The sequence below is a fragment of the Rattus norvegicus genome, chromosome 18 (assembly GCF_021556685.1).
Source record: "Rattus norvegicus strain SHRSP/BbbUtx chromosome 18, alternate assembly SHRSP_T2T, whole genome shotgun sequence".
NCBI lineage: Eukaryota > Metazoa > Chordata > Mammalia > Rodentia > Muridae > Rattus > Rattus norvegicus.
This window is the reverse complement of record NC_141551.1, coordinates 36,360,206-36,379,446: the sequence shown is the minus strand read 5'-3', so window position 1 is coordinate 36,379,446 and position 19,241 is coordinate 36,360,206. Positions and strand designations below refer to the sequence as shown.

Below are 19,241 nucleotides of genomic sequence, written 5' to 3'. Positions count from 1 at the left end.
ATGCCCAATAAGATTCAACAGTGAACATTATGACATCTGTCACAAGCTGAATATTCTAGGTTTTGCTTTGGTTTGTGTTTGGTTTTGCTGTTGTTTTGAGATAATATTTTGCCATGTAGCCTAGGCTGGCCTCAAACTCATAATTTCCCTTCTATATCTGCCAACATGTTGAGATTCAAAGGAGCACCAGTAATTCCACCCCCTTTCTTGCCCTTTTCTACTGACATATAACATGTCAAAACTCATTGCTAGCCTCTACCATATCTGAGGATCACCAGCAACGAGAACAAATAATACAAAGCTGTTATTTCATGAACCTTAGGCTATTCCTTATTCTATGGATCTAAGTTACTCTTAGTCTCTCTTGTTAAGTAATTATAGGCATATTCTTAAGGACACTCCAATCTGTGAAGACTTAAATAATCAATAACTTTGTGTCTTATATAAATATACTTTGAAGATAAAGGGAGCAGAATGACACAGTGCAAAAATTCTAGGCCCATTACTCAAAGATAATCTTTCACCATTTATTTTGAAGTAATTCATGGGAGGATACTAGTTTTATGATCAATTCAAAAGGTAGCTCCTGAATCTTTGTGGGTTGTAATTATGCCTGTAATATAAAAGTGCAATAGGACACCTTTTATATTATCCCATGTAAGAGAACTCTGACAACAGGCTGATCCACAGCACTCGGCAAAAGAAAGTCCTATAAGGCCTAGAGTAGCTTGACTGACAGAAGTGTTTGTGCATAACTTCAGGAGCTTGTTTGTCTCTTAGGGGCTTTACTCTCCACCAAGTCATTTACCAAAGCATGCCTTTCACTGGTAGAGAGTAAAGATAGTCAAAAAAGGTTATTCAATTTACTGGTCAGGTATTGTAACAATTATGATATGATAGCCTCACAAAGTCTAACCACATGCCATAATTAGAAGGCAGAAGGATAAGTGAATAGAAAATTATGTCATCTTATTATTATTTTATAGCTTAGCATTATGTCCATCTGTTATGTTCATCTGCTTTTAAGATTTTCCTAGCATATAATCCATGGTGTACTTTGGAATCTCAAACCCAGGAAGGAATAATAGTGCATGATTAGGTGGAGATACAAGGGTGTATACTCACAACACACTTGCACACATTGCACACTTGTTTGCATGTGTTTTTCCATCTGGGCCAACAACAGGGTCATTTTCTCTGGTGCAAATGAGCATTCCATTCTTTGCTTGGTCCTGGAACTCACTGCACATTTCCTGGAAGTTAAAGAAAAATTGTAAAGTAGTCAAATGAATAGAACTAAAGAATAGTATCCCAAATAAGGTAACCCTAACCCAAAAGGACATGCATGGTATGTACTCATTGATATGTGGATATTAACCAAAATGTATAGAAAAACCCATGATATAATCCATAGACTGTAAGAAGTTTAAGAAAAAGGAAGGCTCAAGTGATGATGCTTAAATCCCACTTAGAAGGGGGATAAAATAATCACTGGGACACCCGCGGATCCCGGCCCGCAGCAGCTCTCTGCTCCCAGACCCAGTGAGAGAGAGACCCAACCGCCTGGTCAGGTGGGCACTCCTGAGGCTGCAGAGCGGAAGAGACCACTAACACTGCTCACCCCTGCCCACATCCCTGGCCCAAGAGGAAACTGTATAAGGCTTCTGGGCTCCCGTGCGGGAGGGCCCAGGAGCGGCAGGACACCTGCCTGAGACACCTCCGGAACCTGAAAGAAACAGACCGGATAAACAGTTCTCTGCACCCATATCCCGTGGGAGGGAGAGCTAAACCTTCAGAGAGGCAGACAAGCCTGGGAAACCAGAAGAGACTGCTCCCTGCACACACATCTCGGACGCCAGAGGAAAAAGCCAAAGACCATCTGGAACCCTGGTGCACTGAAGCTCCCGGAAGGGGCGGCACAGGTCTTCCTGGTTGCTGCCGCTGCAGAGAGCCCCTGGGCAGCACCCCACGAGCGAACCTGAGCCTCGGGACCACAGGTAAGACCAAATTTTCTGCTGCAAGAAAGCTGCCTGGTGAGCTTGGGACACACGGAGGCAGAATTTCTCTAGGACCGGCACGTTCTGTGTTTACCGGAAGTCCCACACCCGAGGATCCCGGCCCGCAGCAGCTCTCTGCTCCCAGACCCGGTGAGAGAGAGACCCAACCGCCTGGTCAGGTGGGCACTCCTGAGGCTGCAGAGCAGAAGAGACCACCAACACTGCTCACCCCTGCCCACATCCCTGGCCCACGAGGAAACTGTATAAGGCCTCTGGGCTCCCGTGGGGGAGGGCCCAGGAGTGGCAGGACACCTGCCTGAGACACTGCCGGAACCTGAAAGAAACAGACCAGATAAACAGTTCTCTGCACCCAAATCCCATGGGAGGGAGAGCTAAACCTTCAGAGAGGCAGACAAGCCTGGGAAACCAGAAGAGACTGCTCCCTGCACACACATCTCGGACGCCAGAGGAAAAAGCCAAAGACCATCTGGAACCCTGGTGCACTGAAGCTCCCGGAAGGGGCGGCACAGGTCTTCCTGGTTGCTGCCGCTGCAGAGAGCCCCTGGGCAGCACCCCACGAGCGAACCTGAGCCTCGGGACCACAGGTAAGACCAAATTTTCTGCTGCAAGAAAGCTGCCTGGTGAGCTTGGGACACACGGAGGCAGAATTTCTCTAGGACCGGGCACTTTCTGTGTTTACCGGAAGTCCCACACCCGAGGATCCCGGCCCGCAGCAGCTCTCTGCTCCCAGACCCGGTGAGAGAGAGACCCAACCGCCTGGTCAGGTGGGCACTCCTGAGGCTGCAGAGCGGAAGAGACCACTAACACTGCTCACCCCTGCCCACATCCCTGGCCCAAGAGGAAACTGTATAAGGCCTCTGGGCTCCCGTGGGGGAGGGCCCAGGAGTGGCAGGACACCTGCCTGAGACACCGCCGGAACCTGAAAGAAACAGACCTGATAAACAGTTCTCTGCACCCAAATCCCGTGGGAGGGAGAGCTAAACCTTCAGAGAGGCAGACAGGCCTGGGAAACCAGAAGAGACTGCTCCCTGCACACACATCTCGGACGCCAGAGGAAAAAGCCAAAGACCATCTGGAAGCCTGGTGCACTGAAGCTCCCGGAAGGGGCGGCACAGGTCTTCCTGGTTGCTGCCGCTGCAGAGAGCCCCTGGGCAGCACCCCACGAGCGAACTTGAGCCTCAGGACCACAGGTAAGACCAAATTTTCTGCTGCAAGAAAGCTGCCTGGTGAACTCAAGACACAGGCCCACAGGAACAGCTGAAGACCTGTAGAGAGGAAAAACTACACGCCCGAAAGCAGAACACACTGTCCCCATAACTGACTGAAAGAGAGGAAAACAGGTCTACAGCACTCCTGACACACAGGCTTATAGGACAGTCTAGCCACTGTCAGAAATAGCAGAACAAAGTAACACTAGAGATAATCTGATGGCGAGAGGCAAGCACAGGAACCCAAGGAACAGAAACCAAGACTACATGCCATCATCGGAGCCCAATTCTCCCACCAAAACAAACATGGAATATCCAAACACACCAGAAAAGCAAGATCTAGTTTCAAAATCATATTTGATCATGATGCTGGAGGACTTCAAGAAAGACATGAACACACTTAGGGAAACACAGGAAAACATTAATAAAAAAGTAGAAGCCTACAGAGAGGAATCGCAAAAATCCCTGAAAGAATTCCAGGAAAACACAATCAAACAGTTGAAGGAATTAAAAATGGAAATAGAAGCAATCAAGAAAGAACACATGGAAACAACCCTGGATATAGAAAACCAAAAGAAGAACAAGGAGCTGTAGATACAAGCTTCACCAACAGAATACAAGAGATGGAAGAGAGAATCTCAGGAGCAGAAGATTCCATAGAAATCATTGACTCAACTGTCAAAGATAATGTAAAGCGGAAAAAGCTACTGGTCCAAAACATACAGGAAATCCAGGACTCAATGAGAAGATCAAACCTAAGGATAATAGGTATAGAAGAGAGTGAAGACTCCCAGCTCAAAGGACCAGTAAATATCTTCAACAAAATCATAGAAGAAAACTTCCCTAACCTAAAAAAGAGATACCCATAGACATACAAGAAGCCTACAGAACTCCAAATAGATTGGACCAGAAAAGAAACACCTCCCGTCACATAATTGTCAAAACACCAAACGCACAAAATAAAGAAAGAATATTAAAAGCAGTAAGGGAAAAAGGTCAAGTAACATATAAAGGGAGACCTATCAGAATCACACCAGACTTCTCGCCAGAAACTATGAATGCCAGAAGATCCTGGACTGATATCATACAGACCCTAAGAGAACACAAATGCCAGCCCAGGTTACTGTATCCTGCAAAACTCTCAATTAACATTGATGGAGAAACCAAGATATTCCATGACAAAACCAAATTTACACAATATCTTTCTACAAATCCAGCACTACAAAGGATAATAAATTGTAAAGCCCAACATAAGGAGGCAAGCTATACCCTAGAAGAAGGAAGAAACTAATGGTCTTGGCAACAAAACAAAGAGAATGAAAGCACACAAACATAACCTCACATCCAAATATGAATATAAAGGGAAACAATAATCACTATTCCTTAATATCTCTCAATATCAATGGCCTCAACTCCCCAATAAAAAGACATAGATTAACAAACTGGATACGCAACGAGGACCCTGCATTCTGCTGCCTACAGGAAACACACCTCAGAGACAAAGACAGACACTACCTCAGAGTGAAAGGCTGGAAAACAACTTTCCAAGCAAATGGTCAGAAGAAGCAAGCTGGAGTAGCCATTCTAATATCAAATAAAATCAATTTCCAACTAAAAGTCATCAAAAAACATAAGGAAGGACACTTCATATTCATCAAAGGAAAAATCCACCAAGATGAACTCTCAATCCTAAATATCTATGCCTCAAATACAAGGGAACCTACATACGTAAAAGAAACCTTACTAAAGCTCAAAACACACATTGCACCTCACACAATAATAGTGGGAGATTTCAACACCCCACTCTCATCAATGGACAGATCATGGAAACAGAAATTAAACAGTGATGTCGACAGACTAAGAGAAGTCATGAGCCAAATGGACTTAACGGATATTTATAGAACATTCTATCCTAAAGCAAAAGGATATACCTTCTTCTCAGCTCCTCATGGTACTTTCTCCAAAATTGACCATATAATTGGTCAAAAAACGTGCCTCAACAGGTACAGAAAGATAGAAATAATCCCATGCGTGCTATCGGACCACCACGGCCTAAAACTGGTCTTCAATAACAATAAGGGAAGAATGCCCACATATACGTGGAAATTGAACAATGCTCTACTCAATGATAACCTGGTCAAGGAAGAAATAAAGAAAGAAATTAAAAACTTTTTAGAATTTAATGAAAATGAAGATACAACATACTCAAACTTATGGGACACAATGAAAGCTGTGCTAAGAGGAAAACTCATAGCGCTGAGTGCCTGCAGAAAGAAACAGGAAAGAGCATATGTCAGCAGCTTGACAGCACACCTAAAAGCTCTAGAACAAAAAGAAGCAAATACACCCAGGAGGAGTAGAAGGCAGGAAATAATCTAACTCAGAGCTGAAATCAACCAAGTAGAAACAAAAAGGACCATAGAAAGAATCAACAGAACCAAAAGTTGGTTCTTTGAGAAAATCAACAAGATAGATAAACCCTTAGCCAGACTAACGAGAGGACACAGAGAGTGCGTCCAAATTAACAAAATCAGAAATGAAAAGGGAGACATAACTACAGATTTAGAGGAAATTCAAAAAATCATCAGATCTTACTATAAAAATCTATATTCAACAAAATTTGAAAATCTTCAGGAAATGGACAATTTCCTAGACAGATACCAGGTATCGAAGTTAAATCAGGAACAGATAAACCAGTTAAACAACCCCATAACTCCTAAGGAAATAGAAGCAGTCATTAAAGGTCTCCCAACCAAAAAGAGCCCAGGTCCAGACGGGTTTAGTGCAGAATTCTATCAAACCTTCATAGAAGACCTCATACCAATATTATAAACTATTCCACAAAATTGAAACAGATGGAGCCCTACCGAATTCCTTCTACGAAGCCACAATTACGCTTATACCTAAACCACACAAAGACACAACAAAGAAAGAGAACTTCAGACCAATTTCCCTTATGAATATCGACGCAAAAATACTCAATAAAATTCTGGCAAACCGAATTCAAGAGCACATCAAAACAATCATCCACCATGATCAAGTAGGCTTCATCCCAGGCATGCAGGGATGGTTTAATATACAGAAAACCATCAACGTGATCCATTATATAAACAAACTGAAAGAACAGAACCACATGATCATTTCATTAGATGCTGAGAAAGCATTTGACAAAATTCAACACCCCTTCATGATAAAAGTCCTGGAAAGAATAGGAATTCAAGGCCCATACCTAAACATAATAAAAGCCATATACAGCAAACCAGTTGCTAACATTAAACTAAATGGAGAGAAACTTGAAGCAATCCCACTAAAATCCGGGACTAGACAAGGCTGCCCACTCTCTCCCTACTTATTCAATATAGTTCTTGAAGTTCTAGCCAGAGCAATCAGACAACAAAAGGAGATCAAAGGGATACAGATCGGAAAAGAACAGGTCAAAATATCACTATTTGCAGATGACATGATAGTATATTTAAGTGATGCCAAAAGTTCCACCAGAGAACTACTAAAGCTGATAAACAAATTCAGCAAAGTGGCTGGGTATAAAATTAACTCAAATAAATCAGTTGCCTTCCTCTATACAAAAGAGAAACAAGCCAAGAAAGAAATTAGGGAAATGACACCCTTCATAATAGACCCAAATAATATAAAGTACCTCGGTGTGACTTTAACCAAGTAAGTAAAAGATCTGTACAATAAGAACTTCAAGACTCTGAGGAAAGAAATTGAAGAAGACCTCAGAAGATGGAAAGATCTCCCATGCTCATGGATTGGCAGGATTAATATAGTAAAAATGGCCATGTTACCAAAAGCAATCTACAGATTCAATGCAATCCCCATCAAAATACCAATCCAATTCTTCCAAGAGTTAGACAGAACAATTTGCAAATTCATCTGGAATAACAAAAAACCCAGGATAGCTAAAGCTATCCTCAACAATAAAAGGACTTCAGGGGGAATCACTATCCCTGAACTCAAGCAGTATTACAGAGCAATAGTGATAAAAACTGCATGGTATTGGTACAGAGACAGACAGATAGACCAATGGAATAGAATTGAAGACCCAGAAATGAACCCACAGACCTATGGTCACTTGATTTTTTGACAAAGGAGCCAAAACCATCCAATGGAAAAAAGATAGCATTTTCAGCAAATGATGCTGGTTCAACTGGAGGGCAACATGTAGAAGAATGCAGATCGATCCATGCTTATCACCCTGTACAAAGCTTAAGTCCAAGTGGATCAAGGACCTCCACATCAAACCAGACACACTCAAACTAATAGAAGAAAAACTAGGGAAGCATCTGGAACACATGGGCACTGGAAAAAATTTCCTGAACAAAACACCAATGGCTTATGCTCTAAGATCAAGAATCGACAAATGGGATCTCATAAAACTGCAAAGCTTCTGTAAGGCAAAGGACACTGTGGTTAGGACAAAACGGCAACCAACAGATTGGGAAAAGATCTTTACCAATACTACAACAGACAGAGGCCTTATATCCAAAATATACAAAGAACTCAAGAAGTTAGACCGCAGGGAAACAAATAACCCTATTAAAAATGGGGTTCAGAGCTAAACAAAGAATTCACAGCTGAGGAATGCCGAATGGCTGAGAAACACCTAAAGAAATGTTCAACATCTTTAGTCATAAGGGAAATGCAAATCAAAACAACCCTGAGATTTCATCTCACGCCAGTGAGAATAGCTAAGATCAAAAACTCGGGTGACAGCAAATGCTGGCGAGGATGCGGAGAAAGAGGAACACTCCTCCATTGTTGGTGGGGTTGCAGACTGGTACAACCATTCTGGAAATCAGTCTGGAGGTTCCTCAGAAAATTGGACATTGAACTGCCTGAGGATCCAGCTATACCTCTCTTGGGCATATACCCAAAAGATGCCTCAACATATAAAAGAGACACGTGCTCCACCATGTTCATCGCAGCCTTATTTATAATAGCCAGAAAATGGAAAGAACCCAGATGCCCTTCAACAGAGGAATGGATACAGAAAATGTGGTACATCTACACAATGGAATATTACTCAGCTATCAAATACAACGAGTTTATGAAATTCGTAGGCAAATGGTTGGAACTGGAAAATATCATCCTGAGTGAGCTAACCCAATCACAGAAAGACATACATGGTATGCACTCATTGATAAGTGGCTATTAGCCCAAATGCTTGAATTACCCTAGATCCCTAGAAGAAACGAAACTCAAGACAGATGATCAAAATGTGAATGCTTCACTCCTTCTTTAAATGAGGAAAAAGAATACCCTTGGCAGGGAAGGGAGAGGCAAAGATTAAAACAGAGACTGAAGGAATACCCATTCAGAGCCTGCCCCACATTTGTCCCATACATATACAGCCACCCTATTAGACAAGATGGATGAAGCAAAGAAGTGCAGACCGACAGGAGCCGGATGTAGATCGCTCCTGAGAGACACAGCCAGAATACAGCAAATACAGAGGCGAATGCCAGCAGCAAACCACTGAACTGAGAATAGGTCCCCCGTTGAAGGAATCAGAGAAAGAACTGGAAGAGCTTGAAGGGGCTCGAGACCCCAAAAGTCCAACAATGCCAAGCAACCAGAGCTTCCAGGGACTAAGCCACTACCTAAAGACTATACATGGACTGACCCTGGACTCTGACCCCATAGGTAGCAATGAATATCCTAGTAAGAGCACCAGTGGAAGGGGAAGCCCTGGGTCCTGCTAAGACTGAACCCCCAGTGAACTAGTCTATGGGGGGAGGGTGGCAATGGGGGGAGGGTTGGGAGGGGAACACCCATAAGGAAGGGGAGGGGGGAGGGGGATGTTTGCCCGGAAACCGGGAAAGGGAATAACACTCGAAATGTATATAAGAAATACTCAAGTTAATAAAAAAAAAAAAAAAGAAAAAAAAATCACTGGAGGCAGAGTGAGGGAGTGACCTTGGTGGAAGAAAAGAGGGGGAGGGAGGGAACAGGTATAGGGGGCAGGAGAGAAGCCTAGAGGCCCAGGAGAATGAATGGAAATATGCAACTATTGGGGGGGGTATGAGAGACCTTCTAGAAGGTCCCAGAGATCTGAGATGGGAGAGGCTCTCAGGATTCCATGGAGATAACTGTAGCGGAAATGCCCAACAGTGAGGAGATGGAACCTGAAAAGACTATTTTCAGTAGTTAGAGAGGGTCCCCAGTGGAGAGATGGTATCATCAACACACGTTCAAAAATTTTGTCCCAGAATTGTTCCTGTCTATAAGAAATTCAGAGACAACAATGGAGCAGAGAGTGAAGGAAAGGCCATCCATTGACCAACCCAACTTGGTATCTATCTCATGGGCAGTCACCAAACTCTGACACTATTACTGTTGCTATGTTGCAGACAGAAACCTAGCATGGCTGTCCTCTAAGAGGCTATACCAGCAGCTGACTGAGACAGATGCAGATACTTACAGCCAACCATTGGACTGAGGTTGGGGAGCCCTATGGAAGAGTTAGGGGAAGGAATGAAGAAGCTGAAGGGGACTGCAATGCCATAGGATGGTCAACAGTGTCAACTGATTTGGACCCCTGGGACCTCCCAGAGACTGAGCCACAAACCAAAGAGCATACATGGTTTGTGGCCACTATCACCTATGTAGCAGAGGACTGTTTTGTCTGGCCTCAGTGGGAAAGGATGAGCCTAATCTTGCAGAGACTTGATACCCCAGGAAAGGGGGATGCCTGGGGTGGGATGGGATGGTGTAGGTGGATTGTAGAGCACCCTCTCAGAAACAAAAAAGAGGAGAATTGGGTAAAGAATTCTGATAGGGTGGCAACATTTTGAATGTAAATAAATAAAATAATTAATCAAAAAGCAGTTACTTCTTTTCTGGTATCCTTTATTACTATGAGTAATAAATAATGTTCAATGATTCAGAAAATCTTAGAGAGAAATAATATTGCAATAAATCATTAAGAACAAAGTGCTTTCAAGAGCACATACTCATGGTTTACACTACTGTAAAGAAAGCTGAAACCAGCTGGGTAAATGATGGAAGAAGAAAAATTATGTTGAATGAGGTAACTTGGGGCCTGAAAGACAAGTGCTGTATATTCTCTTTCATATGTGGATTATAGCATCAAGTCCATGATTCATACACAGACACAGACACAGACACAGACATAGACACACACACACATATGCACACGCACATGTGCACATGCATGCACACATATATGTTATATATATGTGTTATATATAACTTAATCATGTATCAAAAAAGAAACAAGGTAAACAGAAAGGGGCCTTTGGCAGGATTACACATTCAGGGAGGGAGGCAATATATTGTAGCAAAAGTAGAGTGGGTAAATACTGAGTGTTAAAGTGCTTTACCAGAAGGTCACAGGTGTATATGGGAAACTAGGGAATTGGGGAGTGCTAAATCCAAGGGAAGCTATGTGAAAAGTATATATAAGCCCACTACCTCACAACCCAATTAAACATACAATTTGAGCAATAATAGAATATATACAACAAGACAGAGAGGATGGATTACTTAGTGTTAATTAAGCATGCACAGGGGACTGAGGCTGAAGTTGGTGAGAAGGTGGAGTAGATAGGTTAAGCACAGAAAAATGTAAGACAGCATCACGGAAACCCAATTGTGAGTAAGCTAATTCAAAATACAACATTTTATAAAAGTAACTGGAATAGCATTACCTTGTATAACTAGACAATGTTGTTTCCATTATTATGTAAAAAATTTCAATTCAAAGCATGGGATACCTCTCTTTGAGTTATTGATTGGGGAGGCCTCACCTCAGACATCTCCAAATCAATACAGGCTATTGCCATTGTTCTTAGCTAAGTTTAACAACTTCATGGAAAGACTATTGCTAAAGATACCACTAAAAGAAACAGAAAATTAGTTTCAAGCTGACTTGGAAACTTCCTTCCTGTTGCTTGCTTTCATAGTACCAGAGGATGCTAAATGGTCTTTTGAAGAAAAATTTCAATAGTCTTACCCAGTGTTCAACTCACATGCTAGAATACACACCTGCCAGGCAAAATGGACCCATTGGTGCAAACAACAATGGCAAAACTATTATAGAATAACTAACTCCTTTCTGATTGGATTTGAAGCTTGCTCAACAGGAGGGAACTTTATGTTATTATCCTGGTCAAAAGCCAGTGGCTAAGGAAGTAACAGGATCTAGGTTAGAACTTGATTTGATACTTCATTAAGTGTCCATGCTGTTAAACTGGCCTCTAAACTGTTATGTTTATACTATAGTTCAAGCTAACTTCCATATTGGTAATAGAAGCTTCCTTTTGCAGCACACATACATAAATGTTCGAAGTGCCTACAGTAAAAGACTGAATGTTTGGCCCTAAATGAAACATCATCATTTAACTTCCTCCCTGCCACTGCTTGGGACACTCTACCAAAGAAGAAGTGGAAAAAAGTGTAAGAGCTCTCGAATGGGAAGGTCTACTGTGAAATGCTGTCTGCTGAATATACCAATGGTCCTCACATCCATGAATTCATAGCAGCTGTGGTTGCCTGCACAAGATCCAGTCAGTCAAAATTTCAGTATAGCTGTGCAAGGTTTTCTTTAGGCTCCACACTGAGTAAGGAGCAGTTACTGGCAATGGATAGTTCCTGAGGGAGAGATAATCATTCTTTGATGATCCAGCTACTGGTATATCTGTTCCTATGCACAGTCCCATACTCATGAATATATGGGCAGCCCCAACTGGATTTAGTGGATTATCAGAAAATGGAAAGGCATGAAGTTGCTAGAAGAATGTGCTATACAGCATACAAGGGGTGGTAGAGAGAGGAATAGAGGATGGGCAATATCATATTTCACTTTAAACTATATGAAATTCTCAAGAATAAAGGTAAATTATATTTTTAAAGAAGAAAGAGTTTGGGGTGGTCTTGGCCTTTGTAACAGTGTACCATCAGTGAGGATGCTTATAATTGGGCTTTAGAATAAAGGAGAACATTTAGATAGATACCAATAGCTACTCCTGTACTTTTGTTGTACTGTGTGTTACAACATATTAACCTGTAAGATCACAGGGGAAGAAATTCAGTGAGCTTCAGGATCAAGCTTTCGTACAGGAACTGAGGTCATTTGCTGAGCTAGCTTTTGTGTTCAGAATTATGAGAAAAAAATAACAAGTCTGACAACTGGAGATTCTGACACACCTTCAGGAGGAGCTCTTTATGTGGGCACGGAGCAAGTGGATGTGAACCAGAGCAACACATTCAGAGAAGAGAGGAGTGTATTCAGAGTAACAAGCATTGACCTAATCAAATACAATGTAGAGCCAAATTTTCAGACCTAAATTACTAATAAAATATAGTTTCAACTAGCATAACAGTTATTTTTAAAATGGATTAGTATAAAGGTAAACATTTAAACTATGCAACTTTCCCCAAATAATGATTTAGTTCATACATTCAGAGATGTTAGAAGCATACTAGGTCAATCTTGTAAGTGGCTATAGAAACTAGTCATAGAAAATATTTTCTATTATATATTATGTAATTATAACTATATAATATTGTTTTATATATACATTGATACAATATTAATACATATAAAATAAAATATATTACATTACATATTATGCATATAATTATATGATATTAACAAATACATAATAAAAGATATAATCATAATATAGATTATATATTATACAATATTATATAATTATATAATATCTAAGGAAAGTACTATTTTCTTTTATATTGGAAAATTGGAAAATCAAGGAAGTAGACTAAGAGTGATTATGATGTCAAAATAAACAATAGTGAAAATAGGGGTCAGGATTGCTAGGACTTCTCCATGACAAATATGGTAACACACATATATAATATTGCAAATTGTGATGATTGGAATCTTGTACTATCTATTTGATATGCTCTAAAGGTATAACTGATGTAAATTAATCCTTGTAGACATCACATTCTAAGTATCAACAATCTGTGGCCAACAAACTAAATCTAATAAAATACAAATGCATGAAAAAATCCTTACAGAGGATTTTTCACTCCAATTTTTCACTAAATGACCCTCAAATTTTGAACAGTCATGAAGTAAAATTGATACTTTGGAAGAATTTAATCAGGATCATTTTTGCATTAAGAGCTCTCTCTCATACACCTGCACTCTCTCCCACTTCCATCCACTAGCCACTAGTCTTACTTGTTTCTCAGACTAGTCTTTAACTTCTGTGCTAAAATTAGCCTTCTGAGAAGTGAAGCAAGGATATGTATTAATGTTTACAGCTGTGTTTGTTTCTATCAGGCATGAAAGTTAGAAAACAAACACACATGGTAGTGAGACAACTAGAATGTTATGCCATTTAACAGCCCAAAGATATGTCATGGGAGTGCAGAGAAAATTACCTTTGCAGCTTCTCTTTTAACCTTTGCTCTTGCTTTGTCTTCTTGAATACTATTGGAAAAAGGGGGATAGATGATGAAGAAACAAATATTGTCTTAGCAAAGATCCTTTACAGTTATGGGCTCATTGTTCAAAGCTTTGACTCTTTTCCAGTGACCACAAAGTCCTACAATATCAAACTTGTCATTTGTTTTCTTTTTAGATAATGAATTAGAAAGGCTCCAATCTCTCCAGAACATGTTAGGAAAGAGGAGCTTTTATACCTTTCAATTATACCCTCTACTCAGCATCTTCTCATTCACACTGTACACCTTCTAACACTCCAGGTATGAGCAACCACTTTTCTGTTGTGTACTGTAATTTGGATTATTTTGAAATTCTACATGCAAGTGACCTCACGTATTACTTCTTTCTGTGTTTCCTGATTAGTCCACACTGTTTCTATAATAATAATAACAATCCAAAACTCTCCATTTGTTTTTGTTTGTCTTTAACAAGTTAAATGTGACCTTCAAGGCTGAGAGATTCCTAAAAGAATATACATTGTTATCTTCACTCCCCTTGCATCTTCCAATGGTGATTTCCAAGCCTCATACCCTTCACAAGTCCAAAGGGTCCCACTATACTCACAAGAAAGACTGACACATGGAGCATATGTTCCCATGGATTTTCCCATCAGGACCCCTGACTGGGTCATTCTCTCTGGTGCAATATAGTTGTCCATTCTTTCTGACCTTCCGAAATTCATCACATAGCTTCTGTTTGACCAAAGAGAAAGTTGGAGCCAATGACCACATGATTGGCAAGATCATATAAGTCAAGGAAATACAAATATTTCTTTCTTAATATTCTCTTTAGTTTTAGGATATGTACTGGCTTACCCTAGAGTAATTCTAAACTTTGAAATATGCATAAACATTAAATGATAAAACTGGAAAAACTGGAAGGAAGGTAAGAATATTTAAATAGGGAGGTGAGGATATTTAAATACATCCTATAACCAATGAGGTGGTGTGTGTGTGTGTGACAGTCAAGCCACACATCATAGAAGTTAGAGGAAACTCTCGAGAGTTGATTCTTGCCTTTCTTCCACCTTGTCCAGGCAAGGTCTGTCTTAGATTCTATTGTGGCATCAAGGAGTACTCCAAACCATCTGATCAACAAGCCTCCAGGCATTTCTCCTGTCTCTCCATCCCATCTTGTATAGGAGTGTTGAGATAACGAAGGACCACATCTACCTTTAGATTTTATAAATGTAGTTTCCAGAGACAGAACTCAAGGTGTTAATTTTGACATCCAGTACTTGTTGCTGGGAATTATCTTCTCAGCCCGAAAGTGTGGGCTTTAAGAAAGACAGCTTTACACAGGTAGTTTCTATATTATCCTAATGGCAGTATAAGGGAAAGGACAGTCTAGAGGGAAAAATAGGAGACTTTCATCACCAAAAGAATAATAGGTGATGATAAAACATGTAAGTCTTTGAAAAAACCTTTGCAATATTTTAGACTTAAAAATTATGTTTTCTGACTTGAGAGAGTCTAAGTAGGTAAAAACAGTTGCCATTGAGCCTGGTGACCTGAGTTCAGTCCCCATAACCCACATGATAGAAGGAGAGAGCCAACTCTTCCATATTGTCCCCTTCAGATGTAAGCCTAGATACCTATGCACCTATACATACACAGGCACATGCATGGGTGCACAACACACACACACACACACACACACACACACACACACACACACTCGAGTGCAGCAGAGGGCAAATTCTAAGCTTTCTTTAAAATCGTGCTTTTATACATCTTGTTTTTATATAAATCAACTCAAATACTAAGTTTCAAGAATCCATAACAAACATGGACAGATTCCCCTGGAAAGTGATTTGCAAAGACTAAAATCTTTTTGTTGAAAGTAGTAGTAAAACTCAAATTCTTCCATCCTAGTAATTTTTTCCACTTTCCATTGTTGTCTCTTAAGAAGAATGAATCAGGGGTTGGGGATTTAGCTCAGTGGTAGAGCGCTTGCCTAGGAAGCGCAAGGCCCTGGGTTCGGTCCCCAGCTCCAAAAAAAAAAAAAAAAGAACCAAAAAAAAAAAAGAAGAATGAATCAGTTTCATATAATGTTCATTTCAATGTCATGCCAGACTGAAGGATTATGATTTGTTGCTAGGCTCTTGCAGATGTGTCCAGTTATAGTGACAGAGTTAAGGGTGAATCTCACTCACTGCATATGTTTCTGATTTTTCAGACCCTCTTCTGTTTCTGGTTCCAGCTTCAGCCTTCTTTTCTTCAGCTTCTGTTTTGCTGAAGAAATTAAAATGAAATGAAATTAAAGGAATCCACTGATTTCTACACATTGCTCATTTATGTCTTCTTCATTGTGTAATAACTAAAGGAAACTGCTTCCAATATGCTATCATCCTATACTATCTTCAGACTTTTCACATCAAAAGTTTAGAGTAGGTCTGTGAACTTGCTTGCTATTAATTATCTTTCTGCCCGTGGTGAGAAAATGATGGCCAAAGACCTGTCAAACTGGAATCACAGTGACCTCACACCTAAATAATGATAAAACCTTAAGAAAACACACTGACACATTTTGAGTGTCAGGAAAGATGAGAGGCAGAAGTGCTTCAGCCAAGATCAGAGTTCACCAATGCCTCTGTCCACACTTCTGGTCTATCTCCTACATCATGTACCCCTTGCTTTAATTTACACTTAAACATAGTACTCATACATATCTGTTTTATCTAAATGACAAAAGTGAGTCAGATGGGTAAAACCCAATGATTCCATACACTGATTAAACTAACAGAATCCAAATGTGCTTTGTAAACAAATTATATTGCATCTACAGTTAATTGATGGTATTTCAAACATAAAGGCTGTGAGTGAAAACAAAATGTTAAATATTTTAATATTATAAGCACAGACAAATACTTATTTTGAGTTCAGTAAAAGTAATATTACTCCCATTAGTCTAAATAGTAAAGGAGAAATAGTAATTCTAACTTTCTAAAACAAATTTATGGCATGTAAAGTAACATTTAAGGTAATTCCATAGGTGTTTGTGGTTCTGTATGGTATTTTTGTTTGTGGGCAACTTAACTCAGTTCAAGCCTAGTTACTGGGCCCTAATCATATTAGAGATGCCTATAAGGCATAGCATTTCAAATATTTATACAGGTTCACTTCATAACAAGATTCCAGATTGAAGAAATAGAAACTCATAGAAAATAAGGGATCTTAAAGCAGGTGCCGTGAGGCACCCACCCTAGCTCTGGACTACCTCCAAACTCTGTACTCACAAGAAAGCTTGGCACATGGAACACAAGTTGCCATGTGTTTTTCCATCTAGACCACGAATAGGATCATTTTCTCTGGTACAGAACAGTGTTCCATTCTTTGCACGATCCTGGAATTCACTGCATCGTTTCTGGACGAGGAAAATGAGGTATTTTAAGTTTAAGATTATGTTGTACATTTGTGAGTCTCAGCATTGCATATCCAAAAAGCTGGGCCAGAGGAATCAAAGGTGAAAAGCAATACTTTAAAGATTTTGCACTATTGAAAACATTATAATTCTGTCCTTGCAATGTTCATATGCGATAAGTGTATTCATAGGCATACATATTCAACAAGCATATTCATAGTTATCTAGATGATTACATTTCCTTTGCTAGACAAGGGGGAAGAGTAAGTAACTGCCTTATAAATGTTTAATGGGTGTAGCTAGGTCTGAGTTAAGTACATGCTAATACAAAGAAAAAAGTGATACAGAAAAGTTTCAAGAACTTTTGATTAAGCTCTGCTTTGAGGATATACTCAGGAAAATTGTATTGTTAAAAAAAATCATCCAGAAGACATTAACATCGTCATGGTCATGGAGGCAGTGACTAGCATAAAATCATGAGAAACCTACTATTTCAACGGATATGGCCACGTAAGAATTAGTTGTGTAAAGATAGGAAGGCTCTGAAAGTAGTTAAAAATGAGGTGAACTCTAAAACCACCTACAGTATACAGACACTGAGAGGAATTTAGGCTTTATTCTTAAATAAAACCAGAGCACAACAGATCTTTATAATAATGGATAACAGAATCAAATCTTTGTCATTGACAACCAGGTCTGTGGTGGATTTCAGTGACTAGAGATTAAATTTAAAGAAATTATTAGGTTATTAAAAGGCAATGAAGGGGTAAGGAAAGGAGAAAGGAAGGTAGGGAGAGATCATGAAGAGTTCAAGCATATATGTAAATTAGAATGTTAGAAGAATATGATGATCTAGAATTAAGAGCAAAATAGAAGGTGAAAATTAAGCCAAGCAGATAGTTACACAGAGATGGGAGGCATCTTAATGTAGTGGGTTGCCTCCTAGAACTGTGATCTCTGCAGCATAAAAGATCAAAAATTGCAGGAATCAGATTAAGAGGGATTACCACCAATTAATAATCATTCCTATTGCTGTGATAATACACCATGACCAAAAACATCTTGGGGAACAAAGGATTTATTTCAGCTTGCAACTCTCAGGTCACAAGTCACCACAGAAGGAAGTTAGGGCAGGGATTTGCAGCAGGAACCTGGAGGCAGGCACTGAAACAAAGCCCTGGAGGAGCACTGCTTTCAGGTAATATCTCACAGCTTCTGGAGAATACTTTCTCATGTAATCAGGACCAGGAGCTCAAGGGTAGTACCATCTACAGAGAGCTGGGCCTTTTCACATCAGCTTAGAACAGACCCCATAGACTTGCCCACAGCCAGTTTCATTATTGGGGATAATGTTAACCAGTATTGAAAATGCGTTCAGAAATGCTATGCTTACACACATCTCAGTCCATGAAGGGCACAGCTATATTGATTAGCTAATCCTTACCCTAATTTCCATTTTAGCTTTAGCCCTTTCTTCAGCATCTCTCTGTTTTGTCTCTGCTTTATCTTTTCCTTCTGTAAAACGCTTCATGCTAGAGAAAAAAATAATAAAAAGATTATTTTGAATCTTCATCTTGCACAGTATTAATTAGGCACAGACAGAGAACATGTTTTCCTGGTGCTTTTTAAAGTACCTCATATTTCTAAGAAGGCCCTTTCATTTTGCATGCACATACATGCATATATGCACACAAGTACATGCTTATGTGTATAAATATCTTTCTTTTAAATGTCCTCTTTTTAAACCATTCCTTTAAAAGGAGACTTTCCAGACTCTAAATAGAAATGATGCTTTTTATCAGTCAACTATTTTATTGTTTATTTTTTCTTATTGAACAGTTTTTTTTAGTATGTAAGTAAGTGTACATAGGCCCATGTGTTGCTTCACTGTTAGTTTTAAGCTCAAGAAAAGTAGCAGCATCTTCATCATGTACCCTTCTATGCACTCATTCATCATTCAGTTACTACCTACTTTTTGGGTCAACATTGAACTCAACCTGGAAGTACATTATAAAACAAAACAAGCCTATCCATTATTGTCTTAGTATTTATAGCCTGGGAGCGAACAGAAATATTCAACTGGTGATCATAGAAATAATTATATAATTACCAATTGTGACAATGGTTAATGAAGACCATAACTAAGGATTATGAAGATTGATTTTCAACTAGGAAATAGGAGGATTTTTCCTA

The 19,241-nt window shown here is 39.8% G+C and overlaps 1 protein-coding gene across 2 annotated transcripts in view; it reads right to left on the bottom strand.

Moving 5' to 3' along the window:
* Positions 1 to 19,241, bottom strand: part of Spink5 (serine peptidase inhibitor, Kazal type 5) — a 72,474-nt gene that overhangs the window by 26,066 nt on the left and 27,167 nt on the right. For both annotated transcript variants that reach the window (XM_087593093.1, NM_001170606.1), the window contains 6 exons: positions 18,493 to 18,580; positions 16,924 to 17,051; positions 15,841 to 15,919; positions 14,250 to 14,377; positions 13,622 to 13,670; positions 1,126 to 1,253 (listed from right to left, as the gene is read on the bottom strand). In XM_087593093.1, coding sequence (XP_087449219.1) covers positions 1,126 to 1,253; positions 13,622 to 13,670; positions 14,250 to 14,377; positions 15,841 to 15,919; positions 16,924 to 17,051; positions 18,493 to 18,580 — 600 coding nt within the window. The remainder of the gene's footprint in view (positions 1 to 1,125; positions 1,254 to 13,621; positions 13,671 to 14,249; positions 14,378 to 15,840; positions 15,920 to 16,923; positions 17,052 to 18,492; positions 18,581 to 19,241) is intronic.